This window comes from Protomyctophum bolini (genome assembly GCF_963924005.1).
Source record: "Protomyctophum bolini genome assembly, chromosome: 16".
In the NCBI taxonomy this organism is placed as follows: Eukaryota; Metazoa; Chordata; class Actinopteri; order Myctophiformes; family Myctophidae; genus Protomyctophum; species Protomyctophum bolini.
In genome coordinates this window covers 6,126,937-6,151,222 of record NC_137877.1, presented here as the reverse complement: position 1 = coordinate 6,151,222, position 24,286 = coordinate 6,126,937, and the positions used below count along the sequence as shown (strand labels likewise).

Here is a 24,286-nt window from a genome sequence, read left to right as displayed (position 1 = left end):
AAGACGTGAAATGTTCGTCGACTACCTTTTTTTCACTGACGAAAACTACATGGAAACTAAATTAAAACTAAGCTATGATGACTAAAACTGAGACTAAATATACTGACAATTTGGTCAACGAATGAAAACTAGACTAAAATGTTAGAAAGGGACTAGTTTCATATAGTTTTATTAATCTATAATAATTTGTCCAATAATGGTATATACAGAATACATAACATGCAACAAGTTTATGTCTTTGCCTTTTTATGTAATATTATAGCTTTACTAAATTACTTGGAAGTAAATGGAGGTTACTTTAATTGGGGTTGAGCTCTGACGGAATCGCGATAGATAAATAGGCCTTGTCATTACATATCCTTATATAATACTGTATATAATGCAATCTAATCGATCTCTTCTTCTTAGGTATATGGTACAGGATCACAGACGAGAGCATTTCAGTATGTAAGGTAAGTCCCTTTATTTAAGCTACAAATTTCTTTTTGGGTGTTAGTTTAATTACAAATTGTGTAACCTTCTGTAACAGTTTGTGATCCGATGCGATCAACTCGGGACTCCTTAACACATTTTGTACATAATACGTCCTGAAACGTCATAAGGATTGGAACCGAGAGGTGCCTTAGACGTCTGTGGACGTCCTAGCGACGTCCAAACGACGCGGGGCGAGATGATAATATTCAGAATTATTCCTATTTTTTTTTTTGGCATTTCGCTTTTCGCTTGCCGTATGCTAACGCTCTGTGCAACTATTAGCTTGTCATTGACTCCCATGTTAGCGCGGCGGAAAGAATGACTCGTATCTCCTGATCCAGGGCGCTCTCCGTGGTGATGAATGGATCGATATGCTGGCGCTGCGTTTCTGCTCCTCATCCGTCTCTCCCGCAAAATATGAACTCTTTTTGGAGCGTATATAAATATATTAAGATGATCGGAGATTGTGAGGTCACTTCGTCAGTCAACTTTTTTAAGAAAGTATTTCCGGTTCATGGCTTTCAAAATAGAAGCGATCACTACTCTGGCGATTACTCTGGCGCAAGCAGCGCCTTTATTTTGATGCAGTTCCGGTACTAAATGTGTTAATCGCTGCCTTCCACTCCCTCCTGTCTGGCATCAGGGTCTTGAGACGGTGTTGTTGGCTCTGCTATAGTGCATCTACTGTACGTAGGTGGTGTGCCTCTTTCCTTGCCTGGCCGTTGTACCCTGGGTTACAGTTGTCTCTTCAATTTGCTTGCCACCAGTTCCGAGTGCCTGATGGAGTGCCCAGCCAGCCTTATCCTTATCTCTCTGACTTTGTCTGTGACCCGTGGTAGGTTTTTCTAATGTGGTCTGTCCATGTGACACCTAGGGCTCCATTTTCGTCACCGCTAAACCCCTTATCCCTAAACTTCTTCGCCTTTTTTACTATTTTGCAAACATTTTTTTTAGTTGAAATGGCCAGTCTACAAGCTCACAACGTGTCAATGTAGATTGGCTAGTTGAACTATTCAAAAATGTTTTTCAAAATAGTAAAATAAAGGCAAAGAAGTTTAGGGATAATGGGGTTTAGCGGTGACGAATTCGTAGCATTCATTGTGCAGACTACATCCAGGGCCCGTGGCTCGGCCCCATACGGCTGTACTGACTTCACTGTAGCTACGAACAGCCGCCTCTTGAGGTCTTCTCCCATGTCAGATTTCCACACATGCAGGGAATTCCAGGCAAGTGCCCTCCGGGACCTTCAGATCCTGTTTATGTCGAAGCAGTCTGAGTCCAGTTGTGCATAATTGGTGGCGATAATGGGAAAATGTTTCTATGAGAGAAATTCAGCATTCTTGAACCAGGGCAGTTGACCCAACGTTAATTTAAATCTTTCTATTTTCCAACATTGGCATTGCTTATTCACATAATTATGCTATGGGTCACATACTGTAGACGCAAATGCTGAGCAAGAGTTATAGCAGGAACAACATATTTTCAGATTGGGGTCGGCGGCCAATGGCATTGACATGAAATATTGAGCACCACTGATATAAAAACATATTTCAGAAAACTGTCATGATTTAGAAGACAGTTTTTAAATATTGATGTCGGGCCTAAATGCGTTTTTTCTACGTGTGTGTGTGCGTGCGTGCCAAAACATTGCAAGGGAACACACATCTGCATAGATGGTTTAACAGCATGTCTCTCCCCCGACGCAGACTCGCATACGCAGGGACAGATCCTCCTTTTGGCGTTTGATGGGATTATCAGTGCTTTTCTAGTAATTGAGTTGCTATTCAAAAGGCAGGGAGGCGGTGTTGATTTGAAAATTAGCAGTCTTTGCATGCAAACCCTGCCACTGTGTGGCAGGTTCATGGGATTTAATAACAGTTGGTATTGGCAATGGATGAGCGTGAATGGTCATGTGGCGTGTTCTCTGGTGCATGTTTGAATTTGCATTGACCGAAAGGAGTTTACATTTTGTGTGTGTGTGTGTGTGTGTGTGTGTGTGTGTGTGTGCGTATGGATGGATATGAAAGAGCACTCACTGGCACGTGTGTTGACGCTGACGGTAATCTACATCTATCACTCTGTCAACTGGCAACTGGCAGCTGCAGGCACAAACTGCTCTCCTCAAAGTTGCTCTTTGGAGAGAAGAGATTTATACAGACTGAAGTCCTCATTTGAAGCTCCGCTATCTTGTCAAAGCAAACATTTCAACCGGAGGCCTGTATAATTTCAATTAGTGCCGCATAAACGACTGAAAGCCAGGCACTTCCTAACCTCTCCTCAAACTTGAACTTGACTTAACATTTCCTGAAGACCGGTCTGGCCCCAAGCGCTGGGTGGGCATTTTGCAGAAACCAAAAAAGTGGAAGCGACCCGAATGGTTTACCAGGGTAGTTGCCTTCACCTCTCTGCTTAAACACTCTATTCTCAGTAAAAAGGCCTTGAGTTACAACTCTACTTGGACCGCACATTTCCCGTACAATTGTCTCCGACGTCGTGACTTTAGATTTCTGATATATCAGTTTGCTTTCTGAAAGTAATTGTTTTTCTCCCTCTGAGCCTAATTTACACCTTGTTGTACTGTACTGTACTACTGTATGATCTTAAATTAGAGGCAATGGAGAGGAAGATGAAAGAGTGTATGCCTATAGATGGCTGGATAGTTGATTTCTGAAAGGGCCCCTGAGGCAGATGGATGGTTGCCATGTTTGGGGGAAATTGTCTGTGAACTGGTCAAGGCCAATCAGTGCATTGACGTGAGATAAAAGGCCATGGCGTGGTCCTCTTCGGGGTACCTGTCCAAACCAATACGGCAATCGTGGTTGAGTCGATCAAACGGGATATAATATGGTGTTCTATTTCTGCCATTCGTAGAATTCCACCAACTTTTGTTGGGGTAGTATTATTTGACTGATGCACCCATAACAAGCACCCATAACAAGCATATAACAAGAAGGCTCGGTGTAAACAAATCAAGATTACCTCTAATGGAGACATTGATGGTCTTTAAACCCTCCTCCCTGTCATTGTTTGTCTTGTAGGTGAGCTGCTTTTAACATTACACCCCGCCTGACAACGGGGTACAAAAATTAGAACATGGCAACTTGTTCATGCAAATTCACTTAACTATTCCATGTCCGTTCTGGCTCCGCCCGCTTTTCCCCCCGTCTTTTCTAACCCCTTTTTAGGTGTGGAGAATTGCTGTGAGGAAGCAAACGCCCCATGTATCCCCCCAACCCCACCATGTTGACTTAGTGTATCAACCACAGACAAAGGTAGAGGTCATGCAGTGAGAGGCTGCTGTGGGTTTTATCGCTGGAAAACAGAGTGTTTGCCTCCGCCGTGTTCCTCCCCAAAGCCCCCTTTTGTTACTGTACGTATGTGGAGCTGCCGTGGCCGTCGGCATCCTCTGTGCTCACAACAACAGTGAGCGGCGTCTGTGATAAGATAAGGCTATAAGATCTACGCAGCCTGGGCCGGGGGGGGGGGGGGGGGGAAATATGGCTGTATAGTTTACTTTAAACGTGCTTTTAACTGCATTCAAACTATGCTCACTGGCACACATGCACAGTACTAGCCAATCAGATTGCATTGTATTTTCTCTCTCTCTCTCTCAAATTGTCTATACAAGCCACTCAATAAAAATTGGGGGTTTCAAAAAGCGTTTGTGTGTGTGTGCATTCATGTGCTGCACATGGATGCACGCACGCACGCACACACACACAGTACTCTAGTATGGCTAATTCAATGTAAAACTTTCCAACTGGCCATCAGTGTCCACTGATCTCTTGGGACTATGCTAGTAGCTGTATAGGATCAGCTTAAAAGGCTCCCTGCTGTGTCATGGCATCCGCTATGGGTTTGGAGCACTGAAGCCAGGCCAGATCTCTGACCCCCCTGGAGCCACACAGGGTAAGAAGCTTAGAATAGACTTGATCTGGATCCCAGCACACCGTGGACCCAGATTAGGCTCACCCAGCTCCAAGCAGCCTATAGGGCATTATGCGGGCCAGATTAGCATTTTGGACCATCGCCAGCTTCATTCATTATTTATCCGTCATTGGGGTTTTACTCATCGGCAGTACCTGATGATGTTGTGAACCGTGAGAGAGAGAGAGAGAGAGGAGAGGAGAGGTAGTGGATGTGACCACTTCATGGCACATTTAATTTGAATTCGTGACTGACATGTTTGCGTGATCAGATTAGGTTGTAAAGTGTACTTAAAGTCCATGCGAGTCCTCAAAACCCCAACAAAATGAAAAAGAAAAACCGCTATGGTTCGGAAAATGGTTGGCAGAAATGTCCCCAAGTATTGATTTGTATTCAATGACCACCAGTATGGTCCTGCAGATACGGTATATGATTAGAAAATGCAATGTTTCCAGTACTTTCCAGCTCAGTGCTTTTCCTCGGGCAGCATGAATTCATGACCGACTGGTCCAGAGAGACGGAGGAATGTCTAATGTGGTCAGTGGGTGATATTGGGCCATTGTGTGTGTATATTGTCCACTCTGTACACGACTACCTCTGTGTGCGTGTTTGCAGGATGTGTGATGTAAAGTGGGCCTACTGTACATTATACTGTACTGTATTGTCTATGTTGTTCTGTATATATACGTTTTTGATGAACAGAAACACTGTTCACAATTTTAAATCATTTTTGGATATTTCAAAGCTTTAGCATGATACAGATGCATATTTTCTCTTGAAACATCTAAAAATGGGTCTCTTTAAACCTGCTATAAGCAATGTTTTTCGCAAAATTTGAATGACTATTATTTTTATTTTTTTCAGAATATCCACAATACCTTCATATATTTAAAAATAATTCAAAAAAGGGGGGGGGGGGTATGTATGTATGTATGTATGTATTTGGTTAAAATGGGTAGGGTTTAAAAAAAGGCAAGAGCTTGCTCTGGTGCACTGGCCTAAAAGTGGGTCCTTAAAAACTGCTAAAACTTCTGGTATGTATGTAGGTATGTATGCATGTGTGTAGTATTTAAAAGGGGGGCTTTTTTGTAAAAAATAGGGTTACCAGTGAAGGGCAAACTGCCTATTCACTGGGGACTATGCAAGGCAGAGGCGTCCACCCCCCTGAGTCCAAGTTAGGCTAGACCGCATACCTAAACCATGGTCCGAAACTGTCCTCTAAAACCCAATGGTAAAATAGACATTAATAAAACAACTCCACATTCCAGACCTGAAATGATGAGGTTAGTGATGGGATGGGATTGAAAGTGTGTGCAGAGTTGTGTCAGTGTATGTCTGCTCGTTTGATGTGATATAAGTGTTGTTTGAGGCGTGTTTCTAATGTGTGTCCGGTTTCTCCTATGTAGTGTTTATGACATTGTTTGCAGGTGATGATGTAAACTATATTGGGGGTGGTCAGAGACAGGGGATCCGTGATGGGGGAGGAAGTGTGACTATGGGGGTTGTTGATGAATTTGCGGGGTGTGTATGTGGCTGTGGGGGCATGGGAGGGTAGGTATGTATGTATGTATGTATGTATGTATGTATTTGGTTAAAATGGGTAGGGTTTTAAAAAAAGGCAAGAGCTTGCTCTGGTGCACTGGCCAAAAAGTCGGTCCTTAAACACTGCTAAAACTTCTGAAATGTATGTATGTAGGTATGTATGCATGTACGTATGTATGTGTGTAGTATTTAAAAGGGGGGCTTTTTTGTAAAAAAGCCCCAATACCTTCATATATTTAAAACTAGTATGTATGTATGTATTTTGAAGTGCATTTGCAGTGCCTTCAATCAAATGCATTACTATATTTACAGAAATGTAGTCGGCCATGTAGTATGTTTGAGGTATGGATATTTGTCCACCAAAGGACTCATCACTGGAACAAGAAAATCTGAACACAACCCCCCTGGTACTGGCCTCACTATACTGGCTCCCTGTACATTTTAGAATTGATTTTAACCCATTCTGACCTGAGATCAGATTCATACGAGGTTTCCACTGGACACACACTGGTCTGATTAACCCATTCTGACCTGAGATCAGATTCTAAAAATGTCAGTCGTTCTTCGATTTTTCAAAAATAGCAGACCTACAAGCTCGTAGCGCGCCACTCGGTGGCGCGCTATGAGCTTGTAGATCTGCTATTTTTCAATAGCTAAAGCATAACATGATGCTAACACCAGAATGGGTTCCCGTTCAGAATGGGTTAATACTGCCTTTTAAAGCTCGAAATGGCCTGGCACCACAATACATAAACCCAATTCTTAAACCCCACCAGCCATTTAAGGTCCTCTACCTTAGCCCTACTAGAGGTGCCTAGAACAAACATGGTGTCAAAGGGGGGATAGGGCCTCTTCAAGCAGGGCTCCCAGGCTTTTTTTTAAACTAAATTAAAGACCCACTTTTATAGGAAAGCCTTTTAAACCCATAACCAATGTATGCTTTTAATGTCCTAATGTAATTGTATTCTTCCTGCTGTTTGATTGTTATGTAACGCGGTTGTTTTTATATTAAGCACTTTGTGACACTGTCCAAAAAGGTGCTGTATAAATAACGTTTATTATTATAAATCTTAGTCATAATACTAGATGAGTGACATGCTGTGTTGAGAAAGTGATTCAAGTAATAGTCACGACTCATACTGCTGCGTTTTCCTTTCAAGGACACATTTGCAGCAATGCTCTCATTGACATAGCACACGCAGTAGGTAGATAAGTACTTTTTTTTTTTTTCAGATGGCTTCTGAAAGGGCATTGATATCGTGGAGGGCCTCACGGCAACAATTGTCTTCCCGAAATCATTAGTCTCTCATACAGCCCAGGGGAATTCTCTCTTGTCTTCCTGAAGATGATGTTGTTGTTGCGTTTCACTCGTGTTCTTTCCCACAGCTTGACAAAACGGCATTGAGACTGGGTCACTGTGTATACACGGGCTGAAAAGGTTGCCATTAGCATAGTGTTCACATGGTTCGCAGGTACATACACGATTACACGTGCACAAATGCAGCTGTTAACCCATTCTGTACGGGAACCCGTTTTGGTGTTCACATCATGTTATGCTTTAGCTATTTAAAAATAGCAGATCTACAAGCTCATAGCGCGCCACCGAGTGGCGCGCTACGAGCTTGTAGGTCTGCTATTTTTGAAAAATCGAAGAACGACTGACATTTTTTTTTAAATCTGATCTCAGGTCAGAATGGGTTAATCAGACCATTGCGTGTCCAGTGGAAACCTCGTATGAATCTGATCTCAGGTCAGAATGGGTTAAAAGGTGTCACTTATACAACCATACGGTATGACATCGCTCGACGGCAAGAACAGATTTTCCAACTGAAAAAAACCTTGTCGCTTTTCAGTATAAAATGGCCCATATGTTGGTTCTTGTTATTTGCAGGCAAGAGATTTGGTCTAGAGGGGAGTGGAACCGGGAGGCGGCCTTTTTTCCGACAGCATTCTAGCCGACGGGGCAACGATCCGATCCGCAGCGGGGGGACATTCGCTGCGATGCGAAAAAGCGATGGTCCGACATGCGCTGCTCCCGTGCTTGCGGTTAGGGTTAGGTTAGGATTGAGGTTTCGGATCAATATGCTGTCGGAAAAAAGACCTGCACCCGTGGAACCAGTATAGAGCACTTGGGAGACCCCGGTCAATTAAATGATTAATATGTCCTCTTTAATATGCTAATATAAATATATTAATATGCTTCCCGGCTGCTCTCTGCATGTCGAACACATACTGTACCTACACTCATTCAATGCTTGAGTCAATCATTATTTAATTCACCCAGTGCCAGTGATTTCCACAAAAATGTATCCCCTGACCGTTGATAATTACAGTGCCTTGGCCCTTCGAAAGACTCAAACGGCCGTGCTAACTGCCAATCCTTTGTAATTCTCCGTTGAAAATCCCATAATAATGGCGGATCAGGGTTAGCAGCTGCCCAGGAGAGCATCTGAAGAAAAAAAAATGTTCTACAATGGGTGTGGATTTTTAGCGATCATGTGACGGTTCCATATATATGGCTGAGGGTTAAACAGTTAAACTCATAGGTTAGTGAAGAGTGCCATCTAGTGTAAAACCATGGAAAACAAAATGACATATTTTTTTGTCATTGGCACTGTGGACCATAGACATATATACAGGCTACAGTACAGTATGTAGTAGTACAGTATGTTCTATGGCAGCTCAAACAGAAACAGTCATAACTCGCTCAAATCTTGACCGATATACAAACGTTATCAACGTGGCTATGATTCAGGACAATTAACCCATTCTGACCTGAGATCAGATTCATACGAGGTTTCCACTGGACACACATTGGGTCTGATCAACCCATTCTGACCTGAGATCAGATTCTAAAAATGTCAGTCGCTCTTCGATTTTTCAAAAATGGCAGACCTACAAGCTCGTAGCGCGCCACTCGGTGGCGCGCTATGAGCTTGTAGATCTGCTATTTTTCAATAGCTAAAGCATAACATGATGCTAACACCAAAATGGGTTCCCGGTCAGAATGGGTTAAGTTAGTGATACAAATGTCATATAAAAGCATATTAAGTATGCGGACGTCTCTGTTGTTTATAACAAACCAAACCGGTTGAAAATCGGTTGAAAATGAAGCAAGTTATGGTTATTTAAAAAGTACATGCCCCATAGACACAATGTTATGGTTATTTAAAAAGTACATGCCCCATAGACACAATGTTATGCTGCCCCTCGGTAAGATGGCCGCCACATAGCAACGTCGCTCTCATTGGCCAGCAGCGCGGGTGAGCCATCTAGCTTTCTTATATCTATGCTGTGGACCTCCAGAGCTTTATGACGTAATCTTTCGTCAGTGGCAGTCAATTAGTTCAGCTCTACAGACAACAAACATCACATAATGTCCCTCTTTTTTTTCCCCCCTGTCTGTTCCACTGCAGTGATCTGGTGAACGGCCTGGTGTTGTTGATGAACAGTAACATCAGCAGCCCCGTCAACCTGGTGAGCACATTCTTCAGCATGTGGGTCCTTCAATGCCAGTGCTTCTCAAACGTCTTCATTTCAAGGGGAACCGATTCACGAATCTGTTTACATCCATATTTTGGGTGTAAAGGAATTTTCCAAACTTCCCACATTTGTAGTCTAGAATAAGGCATACTAGTGGCATACAGCAAGCTTTTTTTGAGTCCTATCATGCATCCGAGCAGACTTGAGAAAGAGCGGCCCTCTGCAAAATGTAGACAAAAGAGAGTGTTGCAATTTGCTATTGTTCAGATCCGGGCTCTATTTTCTGTTTACAGGGGAATCCAGAAGAACACACCATATTGGAGTTTGCCCAACTCATCAAAAGTCTTGTCGGTAAGTGTCAAGAGCTTTTCCTATATTCCTGACACCTATTTTATCGGTTAATGTCCATCTGCCGATATATTTTTTTTTTTTCCTCCCATGCTGCTGAATGTTGGGGTACCATTAATGGACCACTTCATCACTTTTCAACCTATCTTTATATAATTGGTCCTCACTAATGCTCATAAAATGTCCAACAAAATAAGTCCTACTTGGTATGGTTATGGTAGGGCTGTGGGCAGTTCAGAAAACTGTCCACCAGTGACATCAAAGATGAGGAATCCAAGCCAATACCAACTACAGGCTTTCTATTCCTGAAAAGTTGCAAGGCGATAATGGAAACCATCGTATAATGGCGATAATGGAAGCCATCTAAATATATATATATTTAAAATCTTGTTTAAAAAAACATCTGCCTAACGTTGATGTCACTGGTGGACATGTTTCTGAACTGCTCACAGCCCTCCTAAGAGACACAGACTGAGTAGAAAAAAAGTGTAACAACCATATAAGGCACGTTTTTCACATTTTCATTATTCTTTAACACATTTAGACCGGACATCAGATTCTACAAAATCTTCTAAATCATAACAAAAAACCCCAAAACTATATATAATTGGCCCCCGACCCCCATCTGAAAATATGTTGTTCCAGGAAATGAACTTGTAGATCATGTGACATGTCAAACTAGGGGGTTTTCATGATTATTATACTTTTTTAATATATTTTTTATCCCACGATTTTGTAACCCATTTTTCACCCCTGTGCCAATCATCTACTGTGATCCTGGGCTCTACACACCCTCCGCCAACCTGGGGAGAGCAACGGACTTAACTCATGCTCCCTTCATGCCTGAGTGTCCAAGTTGCTCCTTTACACCTGACAGGGGGGAGTTTCCCTGGTTGGACGTAGCACGTGGAAGGAACACGTTATTCCAACCAGTTCCTTTCCCCTCCATCAGGCGCCCCGGCTGGCCAGGGGGAGGCAGTTTAGAGACCAGGATTACTGCATGTTTTTGTGAGGGTACCTACCCTAGGGGACACGGGGAGAACATGCAAACTCCACACAGAAAGGCCCTTTCGCCAACCCCGCCTTCGGGTTTTTCACATTTTCATTATTCTTTAACACATTTAGACCGGACATCAGATTCTACAAAATCTTCTAAATCATGACAAAATCCCCAGAAACTATATGTAATTGGCCCCCGACCCCCATCTGAAAATATGTTGTTCCAGGAAATGAACTTGTAGATCATGTGACACGTCAAACTAGGGGTTTTTCATGATTCTGAATCCATTGCACGAAAAACGGATTGGTGGTTCTCAAACTCTATCTCATTGAACTCTCTAATTCCAGCTACCGGTACTCAGGTTATGGTTATGGTTATGTTATGTTATTGATTGAGAAAGGAAGAACAGTGGCTGCTTTAATCTGTGTTAAGTTAAGTGCAGTATGCTGTGTGTTGTTACTCAATGTCGTCAAAAGATTATTGATTATCTAAGATGTATGGGTCTAATTTGTGTTAACAATGGCTCTCTCTTCCATCTCTTTATTTTGTACCTGAATGCAACATATGCGCACACACACACACACACACACACACACACACACACACACACACACACACACACACACACACACACACACACACACACACACACACACACACACACACACACACACACACACACACCCCCACACACACACACACACACACACACACACCCACACACACACACACACACAGTAAGCCAAAGTGAGATCCAGTTCCTTCCAGAGAACCAAGACGACCCACAAAGGCGACGACCTGACATACGCAAAGCCAAGATGATGCTTGGTTGGGAACCTGTGGTATGTGCACAATAATGACAATGTTTTTGTTTTTTTTATGTTGATAATTATGCTAACCCTGCACTGCATGTTGAATTGATTTAGGTATGCTACAGAGCAGTGGTGGAAAGTAAGTACTTTTACTTAAGTACAATTTTGAGGTATTTGTACAAATTTCTTTACCTTTACTCCACTACATTTATTTTAAAACTTTAGTTACCAGTTACTTTGGAGTATTTAAATTTTGATTAGAAAACATACAGTAACCACTTAAACCCAATACATCTCGGCCATTTGAAAATAGCCGATCTACAAGCTCACAATGAGTCGCAAGGCGACGCATTGTGAGCTTGTAGATCGGCTATTTTCAATAGATTTTGTACACATTTTGAACTTGTGAAATGGGTGACATTCTGCAATATGAGCACTTTTACTTTTAGTACTTTAAGTAGATACTTTTGTACTTTTACTCAAGCACATTTTTCAATTCCATACTTTTACTCGTAACGAAGTAGTTCTAAATTGCAGTATTGGTACTTTTACTTAACCCATTCTGACCGGGCACCCTTTTTGGTGTTAGCATCATGTTATGCTTTAGCTATTGAAAAATAGCAGATCTACAAGCTCATAGCGCGCCACCGAGTGGCGCGCTACGAGCTTGTAGGTCTGCTATTTTAGAAAAATCGAAGAGCGACTGACATTTTTAGAATCTGATCTCAGGTCAGAATGGGTTAATCAGACCAGTGTGTGTCCAGTGGAAACCTCGTATGAATCTGATCTCAGGTCAGAATGGGTTAAGTAAAACAACTGAATACCTTTTCCCCCACACTGCTACAGAGTAGTAGTGTTGTTGCACTGATCACTGTCTCGCCCAATAAGAAGCCTCGTTTGTGTTAACAGGTGCCCCTGGAGGAGGGCTTGAATAAAACCATTCAGTATTTCAGTAGAGAGCTGGAGCACCAGGCCAACAACCAGTACATCCCCAAACCCAAAGCGGCCCGCATGAAGAAAGGACGACCCAGACACAACTGAGGACCCGCTAGCGTTGCCACCATTAAAGACTCCTGCAGCAGTGAAGGAATGTAGGACTCTTGTACTCTTGAAGGGGCAATTCTGCTGGAATAGAAGAAGTGCACTTCTTGTGGAACTCTGTGTGTTTCAAGACGCTGAGGTAAAAGTCTTGAGTCCCTGAGACGGCATCTGCTCAATGGCGTTGCTGTTTTGCTGGCGTTTTTTCGGTTGTTGTTGTTTTTTTTTTTCTTCACAGGGAGCCAACAGAATAAGGGCTTCCCTCCCAGAGACATGAAAGTCGCACGGACGCACCATGGCCCTCGGGGGGGGGGGGGGGGGTCCTGGAACTAAAGAACACGAGAAACACCAGGGTAGGGGGACGTTTGGGTATTCTTTTGTGAATTTACGCTTTTGCTATTTATAAATGTCGCATTTGGGAAAAGTGTTAACGCTCGCAGTGTGTGCCAGTGTTTTTGTTTCATTTTGGTTTTTAATTATTTCATGCTGTGTTGTGTCTCTGAGGGAGTAACTCACCCACGACTACAGAAGATTCGGGGGGGGGGGTTTTGCCAGAGGGAAAGTTGTCCCTTCTCTCTCTGTCTTTGAGGACACTAGTGTCGTGCAGCATGCTGCAGGATTGGACAACTTGTGACACCTCAGGCACCTGCAGAGGAAAGACTGTCGATGGATCATTGCATTTGTTTGAAGAAATCACCAATCCCATGGTCGTTTGTGAAAGATAAAATGTCAAAACCGTGAATCTTATAATCAGTTTCAGGTGCAAATGCTATTTTAATAAAAAAAGATCCAATATATACAGTATATATATATAGATTTAGCTCGTTTGCTTTTCTCCATTGTTGTGCTTTTCTGAGTTGTGTGCAGTGTTGTTTTTGTCGGCAAATTTAGATTTTAGTTTTAGTCATAGTCTCTTGAATAGCTTTCATTTAGTTTTAGTCACATTTTAATCACCTGGAATGTTTTAGTGTAGTCTAGTTTTAGTCGACTAAATATAAGATTTTAGTCGACTAAATCTACAGTTGATTTAGTCGAACAAAATTTTTATTTTGGCGGGCCTTGATGCCGTCTTAATGACTTTTTTTCCACTTGCTGTTGCTGTTTTCAGCAATTGTAAAATGACTTCTACTGGATCTCTTGTCCACTAGTCCTAACATCTCGTCTTCCCTTCTTCAGTAGTCATCGTAGCTTGGTTTTCATTTCGTTTTCATCTGTGGAAAAACGTAGTCGACGGACATTTTTCATCTTAGTTTTAGTCGACGAAAACAACACTGGTTGTGTGTGTGTACATCTGTCTGTGCGTGTGCACACAGGCTTGACCTGTTGAATCCCATTCCCAGGTGGCATCGTTAAGCTTCTCCGTTCGTGAGGTGCAGTGGAATGAGACGGTGGAGCCCTACGTCTTTATTTACAAGAATCCTTTGTTGGGAAAACTCAGCAAACACAGGAATTTGAACATGCTTACATACTGTACACACAGTACACACAGGCACTGATTTAGAGTTATTAACCCATTCTGACCGGGAACCCGTTTTGGTGTTGGCATCATGTTATGCTTTAGCTATTGAAAAATAGCAGATCTACAAGCTCATAGCGCGCCACCGAGTGGCGCGCTACGAGCTTGTAGGTCTGCTATTTTTTGAAAAATCGAAGAACGACTGACATTTTTTAGAATCTGATCTCAGGTCAGAATGGGTTAATCAGACCAGTGTGTGTCCAGTGGAAACCTCGTATGAATCTGATCTCAGGTCAGAATGGGTTAATAGAGCGGAGAGACAACGGTGTTCGTTATGGAAAAACATTGGCATTTTAATTTGTTCTCTTCGATTTACATTGTTGGTGGGACAGAATGGTATGATGTACACTAGCATGCTATAGTAGAGAATATATAAATGTCACTGACTAACATTGGTACTGCTCACTCAAAGTGACAGGGAAACATTATTTGTTTCCACACAGGAGAGCAATAGAGGGTATGCGCATGCACAGAGATGAGTGGTATTTAAAATACATGTATTTGAAAGACGTATTTTCTGTATTTGAAAATACATATTTTACATATTAAATTTGTATTTATTTCAGATTCTGCCCATCTCTGCGCATGCATAAAGTGAGTGGCAAAGTGAGTTTAACGTCGTTTAATGAAATCAGATAGGACTTTTCTGTTTGCATGCATGGGCTGTCGAGGCCAGAAAGTAGTTTTCTGCCACTTACGTAGTAGGCGTTCCTGCATAACTTCCTGGTATGATGATGTCACGCGCATACCCTCCATTGAGGCACCTAGTAATTAATTCACAATGAAAGGTGAGCAGGCAGTTTGGGGGAGACGTGGGTTATCTCTTTTCACAAGCTGTTGAAAGTATTCAATCTTTCCAAATGAAGCAACCAGCGGGCGTAACCCAGTGGAACTCTAATTCGTGCTCATGTCATGCACACCCCGCCAGACAGAGTTGAAATGTTTTGGAACTTTTTTTTCTCCTACTCGAGACATAGACACGCACAGGAGAACAGTGCGACTCCGCAGATCCAAGCAAGTATGCAGATGTAATGTGTGTGTGTGTGTGTGTGTGTGTGTGTCAGTCACTGAGGGAGTCAGTAGTAGTCATAGTTAACATCGGCTCCGTGTCTGTAGGTGCCGACGTCTCGCGGAACGATGGGGGAGTTCTCGTCGTAGTGGTGCTGGCGGCCTTGGTCATTGGCGCGTGCATGATCCATCCAGTGGGCCAGGTCAGTCTCCAGCCTCTGATAATGGTGGTGGGTGGGTAATAATGACCTCATTTAGTACTAGTAATTAGTACTCATTATACGCTCAACCCTCAACGTAAAGACGAGCATGAAAGGCCAACATCATTTAAAAGGCCACAGCTGTTCATTTCAGCAATGGCAAATCAATGGCGTCAAACTCCAGATCCATGGGGGCCTTTGATTACATGCTGCCGGCTGGAGGAGGGAATGGAAGCCACAATTGGCCTCCATTCCCCCCTCCATGTCCTGCTGTCCCTTGTGAATTCCTCAGCTCTGCTGTTCTTAACCCATTCTGACCTGAGATCAGATTCATCCACATGCAGATACTGTACGCAGGCCATGTATAAGCCAATTATTTATCGAGCTGTATATTCAAATCAGTCAGTCAAATCAAATTACTGCACGTCGAGATGGCTTAAAACCAAAAGGAGTTTAAACAAGGCTATCAAAGTGAAAGTAATTGAGGAGTGGTGAGTGTATAGACACCCACAGAGCCAGTGGCTGTAAATTCACTGTTCATGAACTTGTGCGTACTAATGTTGAACAATAATTGTAGGCAACTAGGTTTTCCAAAACAAAACTAGATTTCAAGTGCCACTAATAATTTCATGACTGGCGGAGTGACTCAATATATGGAGACTCAGTCTCTGCCATTTATCAAATTATTGGCTCAGGAGTGCGACGACAAAAAAAAATATCGCTTCGTGATGGGGTGTGTAATTGATAGAAAATAAGTCATTTCTTGGGCGCACTACTATTTAAGTTCTGTGAGAAAAAAAACTTATTCCAAATGATGCATTAATCTGACATTTTTGTTCATATTGTGTTGCAAGCTGGTGCAAATACAACAATACATTTGCACATGTTGTACCTATGCATGTAACCCATCCTAACTATTAGGAGCAAGGCAGCTACTGAACAGTACCCGGGGAAACAAACTCAGGAGATGTTTCTATGTCAGTCGTGCTCAACCTATTTTATGTCGAGGACCCCTAGAATCATTATGTATTTGGCCTCCGACCCCCATCACAAAATATGTTGTTCCAGTTTACTCACCTGCTCGTCAAAGCCCATGTACATGAACTGTCTGATCCACTGTTGTACGTCTGGTCTGCTGCGATCCCAGACGTTCCTTTTGCTTCTGCTCAGCGTTGCCAGGAACTCTTTAGCCTTGGAGGGAGTGACCGCTATAGCAGACTTTGAAGGAGCAGAATTCCCAGCGTCTGCCACTTGAGAGAAGCACAGAAGGATAGATGCGTCAGGCCTCATTGTGTCACACCTAGACCCACGCAAGACACACTTGTGTCCTGTGTCTTCTGTGTGTCATGGCCGACACAACCTTGTTGCATGGGGGGGGGGAGGGCAGAAGACAGCCATGCAACAAGGTTGTGTCATCAAACCACGTGACTCCCATTGGAAATGCATTGAGGCGGCCATGACACACAGAAGACACAGGACACAAGTGTGTCTTAGGTGTGAATGAGGTCTAATTAGTGGACAAAAGCATGTGAAATGTGTGCAAAAAAGATTGACGACATTGAACTGAGCCTGAATGCAGCAAGTATAATGTGAGTGTTACCGTCTCTCTTCCTCAAGACCTTGAGCAGGCTGCTTTCACTGGAAACATCTGTCAATAGAGAGTTAATGAGGACTGCCATGTTTCATTGAGACAAACGAATGACATACGACCAGGTTGATCTGCTTTACTAATACTATATAATACATCCAGTCAGCTGAAACCCTCCTAGAAGATACACACAAATGCTTATGCCGTATAATTTAGTCTTAGTGTCATCGTACAGTTTCAGTGTTTGACATTTCTGGTTGTCTGACATTCTGAATGGCTCTATTCTCTCCTTTTTGTCTTGACTAAAGACTAAAGCATTCTTTTTTTTGTGCTAATTCACCCTTTGTCAAGTCCCGCCCGTGGTTGTGCCCCTCTACGCACCCATTGGTTGCTGTTTTGTGGTTGGACAAAAATCCTTTCTCTCCATCCACTATACCATTGAAATAACGTGTTTTTCAGTTGCTTCGTATTGATATTTTGTGCATTAAATTCTTATTTTAAACTTGGTGTCAGTAAAAAAGGAACATCACAGGTGCAGGATGGTGACTGGGCATCATGTTTGTTTATAGTTTTTTCCAAAAAAGATTTTTTAACAAATTCAACATAAACAAGGCAGAAACGGTGCAGAACAAGGCAATTTTCCCATGTAGCTTCTTCCACCATCAGGCTACTGAAGGAACTTGGCATCCATGGACAGGCTCTGCGGCAGACAATCAGAACACTTTCTCAAGCAGCTGAAAGAGGCAGCCAGTGGATCTGGATTAAAAGGAAAGACCCTTGCTGGGCTATAAGAACATGACCCCCCCCCCCCCCCCCCCAAGACACACACACACACACACACACACATCTGAGAACTCCAGTCAAACCCCTCAAACATGAGGGCATATGAGGTATGCGGTCAGCTGCATGGCTGGCTCAGGGAAGAGGACGCCCCTGCCTTGCATAGTCCCGTGGGAGGCAAATCTCAATGATTGGGCATGGGACACAAGCTAAGGCTTGATCACCCTTTAGCTGGCCACCTTTGATGAGGGTGTATAGTGTTGGAAGGCCGAAACACCCGCTGATTCAAAGGCACACTGAGGATGTGTCCCAAAATTGACATCATACCCTAGTTGAAATGCACCTCCTAATGCCACTCTTAACATCAAGGTAATCTCATGTGAGCCCACACCATCTATTGGCACAATGGACAGTCTTAACATCACGTCCCGTGTTTTATGATTCTAAAAAATGTGTTGATCTGACCTCATCAAACCCTGTACACTCAAGACACGCTCCATATTTATATGGCCAGTACATATTTCATTCCATATGTTGATCTGACCCCCATTGCCAAAGCGTCAGCGCTCGCCCAGCAGCCTGCCACTGCCCAGGCGGATGGGTTCACGGGCGAGGTCGCTTCTCGCCCTCAGGGCGTCTTACTGGTTATTGATGATTTTGTGGGTATTTATTGTGGAACGAGAATAGGCGCACTGCGGGTGTTTGGCCCCATCCTACGTGCATCTTAAGGCCTATTCATAGTCTGGTTTTTCGGTTGGTGAGGTGACCACCGCTCCGGTGGTGAGCTGACCACCGGAGCTGAAATAATGTTGAACGGTGGTGAGTAAAAACAGAGAGGCGGTGGCAGTGGTTTGCTCTTCACCGCGGCTCGTGACGTCATGTTGTAGTTCGGTGGTCACCTCACCACCGAAAATCCAGACTATGAATGAGCCTTTACCCATAAACGGAGGTATTAAAGATCAGTGCTGCTCTGTTGATGTGAATGCTATGGCTCTCTGTACACAGTAGAGCCAGCCCCCTACTGGACAAGATGTGCAATCTTGTCCAGTAGGCGGCTGGCTCTACTGTGTACAGAGAGGCAGAGGAATTTTATCAAAGTGAAAAAATTATATGATCGTTGAAAGCTAACCTATTGAATGTCCCAACTTGTGACATACATTTGTGCAAAGTTTGGAGAGAATTGCACTATACTGGTGTGCCGCGAAGAGGCGAACGGATAAACACCGGGTGCCTTGCGGATTCTAATAGTAGCCTAAGAGAAGATACCCCGAACACACACACACACACACACACACACACACACACACACACACACACAATTACATTTTAATGTTACACATGGAGGTATTTAGAGGAAATTGTTTGCAGGAGTGTCTCTCTGTTTCTCTCCCAGTAAATAAAGCAGTGTAACAACAAACCGAACAGTATCTCAGCAGCGTATGAATAAGTTACATTTACATCTAAACTAAAGTCACACTTTGCAGATTTGTACCTGCTGTACTTGACTCATTTATTTACACTGTTGCTCGCTGGAAATGACACATTTAGAAAATCTGTTTTCTGCTTAATCTTCCCCATTAGCCATTGATTCCTTGTCTCCTGATTTAAACCAATCACATGACAAAGACCTTCTGTTTCAAAGATATTTATATAGTTATATAGATAGTAATTTGACTAGTTTACTGTGTGTGTGTCTCTCTCTCTCTCTCTCTCTCTCTCTCTCTCTCTCTCTCTCTCTCTCTCTCTCTCTCTCTCAGAGAGAGGACCGCATTACCTGCCAGCTGCCCAGCCAAGCGCCAACCCACAGACTTGTGAGTAATTTCAGGAAAAAACAACAGTGTCTTAGTAAGGTATTTGGCCGCCACGAGCTGCCAAAACAGCTTCAGTGTGCCTTGGCATAGATTGTACAAGTCTCTGGAACTTAAATGAAAGTGATGGAGCACCGTTCTAACAAAATACATTTCTCCACATCTGAGGAGAAATAGCCAGTGCCTATAAAGGTTTTTGTATATCACTGAACCCTCAAATATGCATTTTGTCTTTGCAATGAGGGGTTTATATACAGTATGCACTTGAAAGCCTTTCTGTAACATCCTCACTATGTAGTCATTAACGGACTGTTGTTGTTGACACCTGTCTGATAATCCTGCACTGACATTCCCAGTACCTGAGAGGAAGGCCTACATTAGATACTGTAATGCGCAATGTCCAACCCTATACTTACTAATGTCTTTGATCAGGCTCTGTGCATGTCTTATAGTTCCCTTTTCCAGAAGGTGGCATGATTCACGTTTCATGTTCCAAGTCAGTTTGTCTCGGCAGCATTTTTGAACGAGAAACGCATAATAAGGTTTCCTTCTGCAAAAGGGAACTACAGTCAGAGCCAATTGAAACACAGTTGAGCAGTCTTTGTGCATTAAGCTCCTTGAGAGACCCGGAAAAGAAATCCCCGTTAACTTTCCTCATATACTTTTCAGAAAGTATTTACTTAAAGACGTTTATGCCGCGGACAAAGCCAACTCTTGTCGTGACAAATCATGACCATAAACACTAATGTTTAGGGCCAAACAGAAAATTTGAAAGTAGAAAAAAACGGCAGGTTACAACACTTTTTTGTTGTTGTTTTTCTTCTTTGTAATTATTTGTTTGGTCCAAAATATTGTGTGTGTTGTCATGATTTGTCAGGACTCGAGTTGGCTTCGTACGACGCTTAAAAGGTCTTTAAATAAATACTTTTTGAAATGTCTATGAGGAAAATGAATTGGGATTCATTTCCTGGGCCTGGTGTCGTCATGAAAGGGGGCGGGGACTGCGACGCTCTATATAGTCTGGATCCAAAATGGAGATGAACTGAGCCTGCTCTGCTCATTTTGTATAGGCTACATGATGCCAGAGAGCTTAACCCATTCTGACCTGAGATCAGATTCATACGAGGTTTCCACTGGACACACACTGGTCTGATTAACCCATTCTGACCTGAGATCAGATTCTAAAAATGACAGTCGTTCTTCGATTTTTCAAAAATAGCAGACCTACAAGCTCGTAGCGCGCCACTCGGTGGCGCGCTATGAGCTTGTAGATCTGCTATTTTTCAATAGCTAAAGCACAACATGATGCTAACACCAAAACGGGTTCCCGTTCAGAATGGGTTAATATGATTAATTTCTTAATTATATTGTGTAGTTCACCTGTATGGAAGTAAAACTGGCATAATTTGTATTGTTGACCTGCTATTTCTACCATCTTAGAGCAGGGGTTTTCAACAGGTGGTCCATGGACCACTGGTGGTCCGTGAAGGTATTGCATGTAGTCCCTGACCATGCATTTAGTAATGTAGGATTTGTTGATTTTTTCTTTCCACTAGTTGAGAAACTGAACTGAATGACCTGGTGACCTATGATGACCGTCCATGTAGTCATTTACTGACAAGTTGGAGACCAAGAAATTCAACAGAAAAAGGGAGTTAGAATCTCAAGAGGGGACAAGTGCACAAGATCTGGTTATTAATTATTAGGACATTATTAGTAGTCAATGGACCATTGGTTAAACAGTGGGATGTATACACTGACATGGGATGCATTACGAAAGCACCAATCACAAAAATAAGTGTAAAACAGAGTAACGGCAACAACAAAAACAACAAAATACAAGACATTAAAGTGCCGTATGTCTCACCTGTGAGGGCCAACAGTGCCAGCAATACAGAAAGCCCCATTAACCTGAAATAGAGCTGCCGAGTAGCCATTGTGTTCCGCTCAGCCTTTGGTACCGACCTTCTAATAGCAGCAACAAACACAACACTGGTGTAGAAGTGAGAGGGAGAGAGGGGGGCGGGAAGCCAGATGCTCAGAGTGGAAACTCGCCCATGGCGGTGGAATGTTGTCTACCTCCTATCCTGCAGATACAGGACTGTCCTGCGCAGCTGGGATAACCTTTCTCCCTCTTAACGAAGTGAATATTCATGTGTGCTTTGGGTATAGTTTTCCGTCTCAGAGGCAGGGAAGGATTAAAGTGAAAATTGGCGCCATTATCTCTGCCTGGAACGGAAAGTCCTACAGTTACAGTATCTGCGCAGGTCAAAGCTTGTTGGAAGAAGTGTGACTTTGAGGACATTCCGAATCCAAGGGCCCGTATTGGCACAAGCCATAGTTCGCTCAGAGGCAGGCTGGTCTTAACATGATGCAGTTTTTGAGTGGTGCAACCACTCCAAGGAACAGCAATGTCCGTGTTGTTCACCTATGTGTCCACCTATGTATGTGACGTTAATGAGCACGAGTATGACTATTCGTACCAGTAGGGGCGCTGTTGTGCCAGAAACAGAGAGAGAGAGATAGTGCTGTACTGTTAACTTTCTTAACTTTCTTTGTAGTTGTTACGTCCACACCAAAGAGGTCCAGGTGTGTTTTTTTTTGCAAAAGCTCCTTATTGGCTATTTCCCCTACCATAAGCCCTAAATGAATTGCATTGAATTGAATGGGAATTGAATGGGGCTATGGGGTGTTGTGCTAATTCGCTTATTTCCATTGCTCAAAATTATAATTTCTTTGTATATATCCTCTCTTCATAATGTAAATAATATCCCAAGCGGCACACTTTACTACTTATTTCGATGGAAATAAGCAAACTAGCATAACACCCCATAGCCCCATTCAATTCCCATTCAATGCAATGCAATTCATTGAGGGCTTATGGTAGGGAAAATAGCCAATAAGGAGTTTTTGCACAAAAAAACACCTGGACCTCTTTGGTGGGGACGTAACAACTACAAAGAAAAGTAAGTAAGAAAGATAAGAAAGCATTCTAGCATGGACTTCTCCTTTAAGTTTACAAACTGTTCCCAGGCTTTTAGCTATAACGTGGGACACAGTGCGTTAGATGCGGTGAACAGAAATATCTTCGCCCACGCTCACCTCCTCTCTCTCTGTCCAACTTCCCTCACTCAAAGTGACAGGTAAATGCCATGAATAGGTAGAGTGGCAGCGCCCCAGCCCCGGTGACACGCCCACTACCTGTGCAGTGCCCATTAAAGTGACATACCTACGTCCATCATAAGGCACATGTAGAATGCAAACACATTACGGCTCCTACATTCCGGCCCCTAATTATGGGAACACAATAATTACATTATAATGCATTATGTAGGAGACAGTAAGAAAAGCTTTAAAGACGAGGTCTTCTTCTTCAGGCCAAAAACAAAAATCAGCCTAATAAAGTGTAATTGTCCATCACTCACTGAGTCAAGTTTGGGGGAAAACCAAAGTCATTGTCTGTGTGTGCAAAAATGTCAATCATGTGTGACAGTGTGTGCAAGTGTGAAGGTCAAGGTCACTGTAGTCCTCAGGGATCTTCTGCTTCCAGTAACCACATACAACACATGTGTATGCCAGTAGATTGCTGAACACTGTTGCCTATTCGCCCGAGCAATGAGGCATATGAACAATCTGGCCAGAGAAAAGAAAAATAAGCTTGGCTGAGAAATGCTGATACCATCCCACCACACTGCTCCCCCCCCTCCCCCCCCCCCCCCCAACTGAATATGTTCAAAATCTATGCCAGTGCTCTATAAAGGACTGGCACAGAAAGTCAATCCTGTCAAACATCAAAATGCATGAATCTAGTATGATGAAGAAGGTCCTAATTTGTTACCACATTGGACATAATGTCCGCATTGTTGTGTCCTATAGGCAGGGCCCCCCTTCACATGCACACGTAAATCTTTGTGCGTGCGCATATCGCACGCACATTTTCATCTGTTTTGGGGCGGTTTTATGCCTATCTATTGGCCAATCTAGCGCATTGTTGCTGCTTTACACACACAATTGCACTTTTCAGCTGCCTTCTCACCAACAACAAAACACTAATCTTTTTAGACACCATTTATGTCATTCGGATTAACAGGGGAAATTTCTGTGGAGGTCCCCTGGTGGTGCCCAGGGGCCCCTGGGCACGTGCCCAAAGTTCCCATATGATAGATCCGGCCCTGCCTATCGGACATATAACACACAACTGGTGAAACGGTTAACAATCAACATTTGGTTAATTTCTGTTGTCCCTGTCTTGTGGCCCCCTACTTCAAGTCATTTTGCAATTGTGGACCCCTGCCTAATCTAAATTAGTTGAATACCCTTTGCTATATATAGTATATAGAAAACAATTATTGGATAGTAGGCCTTGGTGTTTAGCCAACTGCTTAGTGCTTCTTCCTGTGATATAAGAGCCCTGGGTTCAAATCCCCAGATGCATGCTTGTTTTTGTTTGACACCACAAAAGTACATTTCAAATATAGATTATATATTCGGATATTCCAATCAATGATCTTTGCAGTCATTATCTCCGCCAGGCCGGGCAGTTTGCTCCCCTGTTGGTCAGTCCATGTGTCTGTGAGCAGCTAATCTCTGGCACCGAACGAAGACACTTACTTTTCATTAGGCTTTTAGGCCGTTATTGTAGTATACACATTTCTTACTTATGTGCACTTCTAATTGGATTACATTGCTATTCAAGGAGTCTTCTCAAACTACATGTCAAATGTCATTAACTGCTGCATTCCTTTGCATTGTTCATAAGCAA

At 43.0% G+C, this 24,286-nt stretch overlaps 2 protein-coding genes across 3 annotated transcripts in view; one reads left to right on the top strand and one right to left on the bottom strand.

Annotated features, from left to right (window-relative positions):
- uxs1 (UDP-glucuronate decarboxylase 1) overlaps positions 1-13,428 on the top strand; it is a 60,131-nt gene extending 46,703 nt beyond the window's left edge. For both annotated transcript variants that reach the window (XM_080786539.1, XM_080786538.1), the window contains exons 11-15: positions 409-452; positions 9,360-9,420; positions 9,720-9,777; positions 11,513-11,616; positions 12,496-13,428. In XM_080786539.1, the coding sequence (XP_080642665.1) occupies positions 409-452; positions 9,360-9,420; positions 9,720-9,777; positions 11,513-11,616; positions 12,496-12,627 (399 nt within the window). In that variant the 3' untranslated portion in view covers positions 12,628-13,428. The remainder of the gene's footprint in view (positions 1-408; positions 453-9,359; positions 9,421-9,719; positions 9,778-11,512; positions 11,617-12,495) is intronic.
- Positions 13,429-14,451: 1,023 nt separating this feature from the next.
- On the bottom strand, positions 14,452-21,671 carry ecrg4a (ECRG4 augurin precursor a). The gene is made up of 4 exons (XM_080785531.1): positions 21,392-21,671; positions 16,949-16,996; positions 16,426-16,598; positions 14,452-15,366 (listed from the first exon to the last, which is right to left on the bottom strand). The coding sequence occupies exons 1-4, from the start codon at positions 21,459-21,461 to the stop codon at positions 15,217-15,219; spliced, it is 441 nt and encodes a 146-aa protein (XP_080641657.1). The 5' UTR covers positions 21,462-21,671; the 3' UTR covers positions 14,452-15,216.
- Positions 21,672-24,286: the final 2,615 nt, after the last annotated feature.

Excerpts from the sequence above, each read along its gene's own strand:
- ecrg4a (XM_080785531.1), bottom strand. The coding sequence starts at position 21,461 with ATGGCTACTCGGCAGCTCTATTTCAGGTTAATGGGGCTTTCTGTATTG. Across the intron at positions 16,997-21,391 it reads GGCACTGTTGGCCCTCACAG|ATGTTTCCAGTGAAAGCAGC; the intron begins GTGAGACATACG and ends CTCTATTGACAG. Across the intron at positions 16,599-16,948 it reads GGTCTTGAGGAAGAGAGACG|TGGCAGACGCTGGGAATTCT; the intron begins GTAACACTCACA and ends GCTTCTCTCAAG.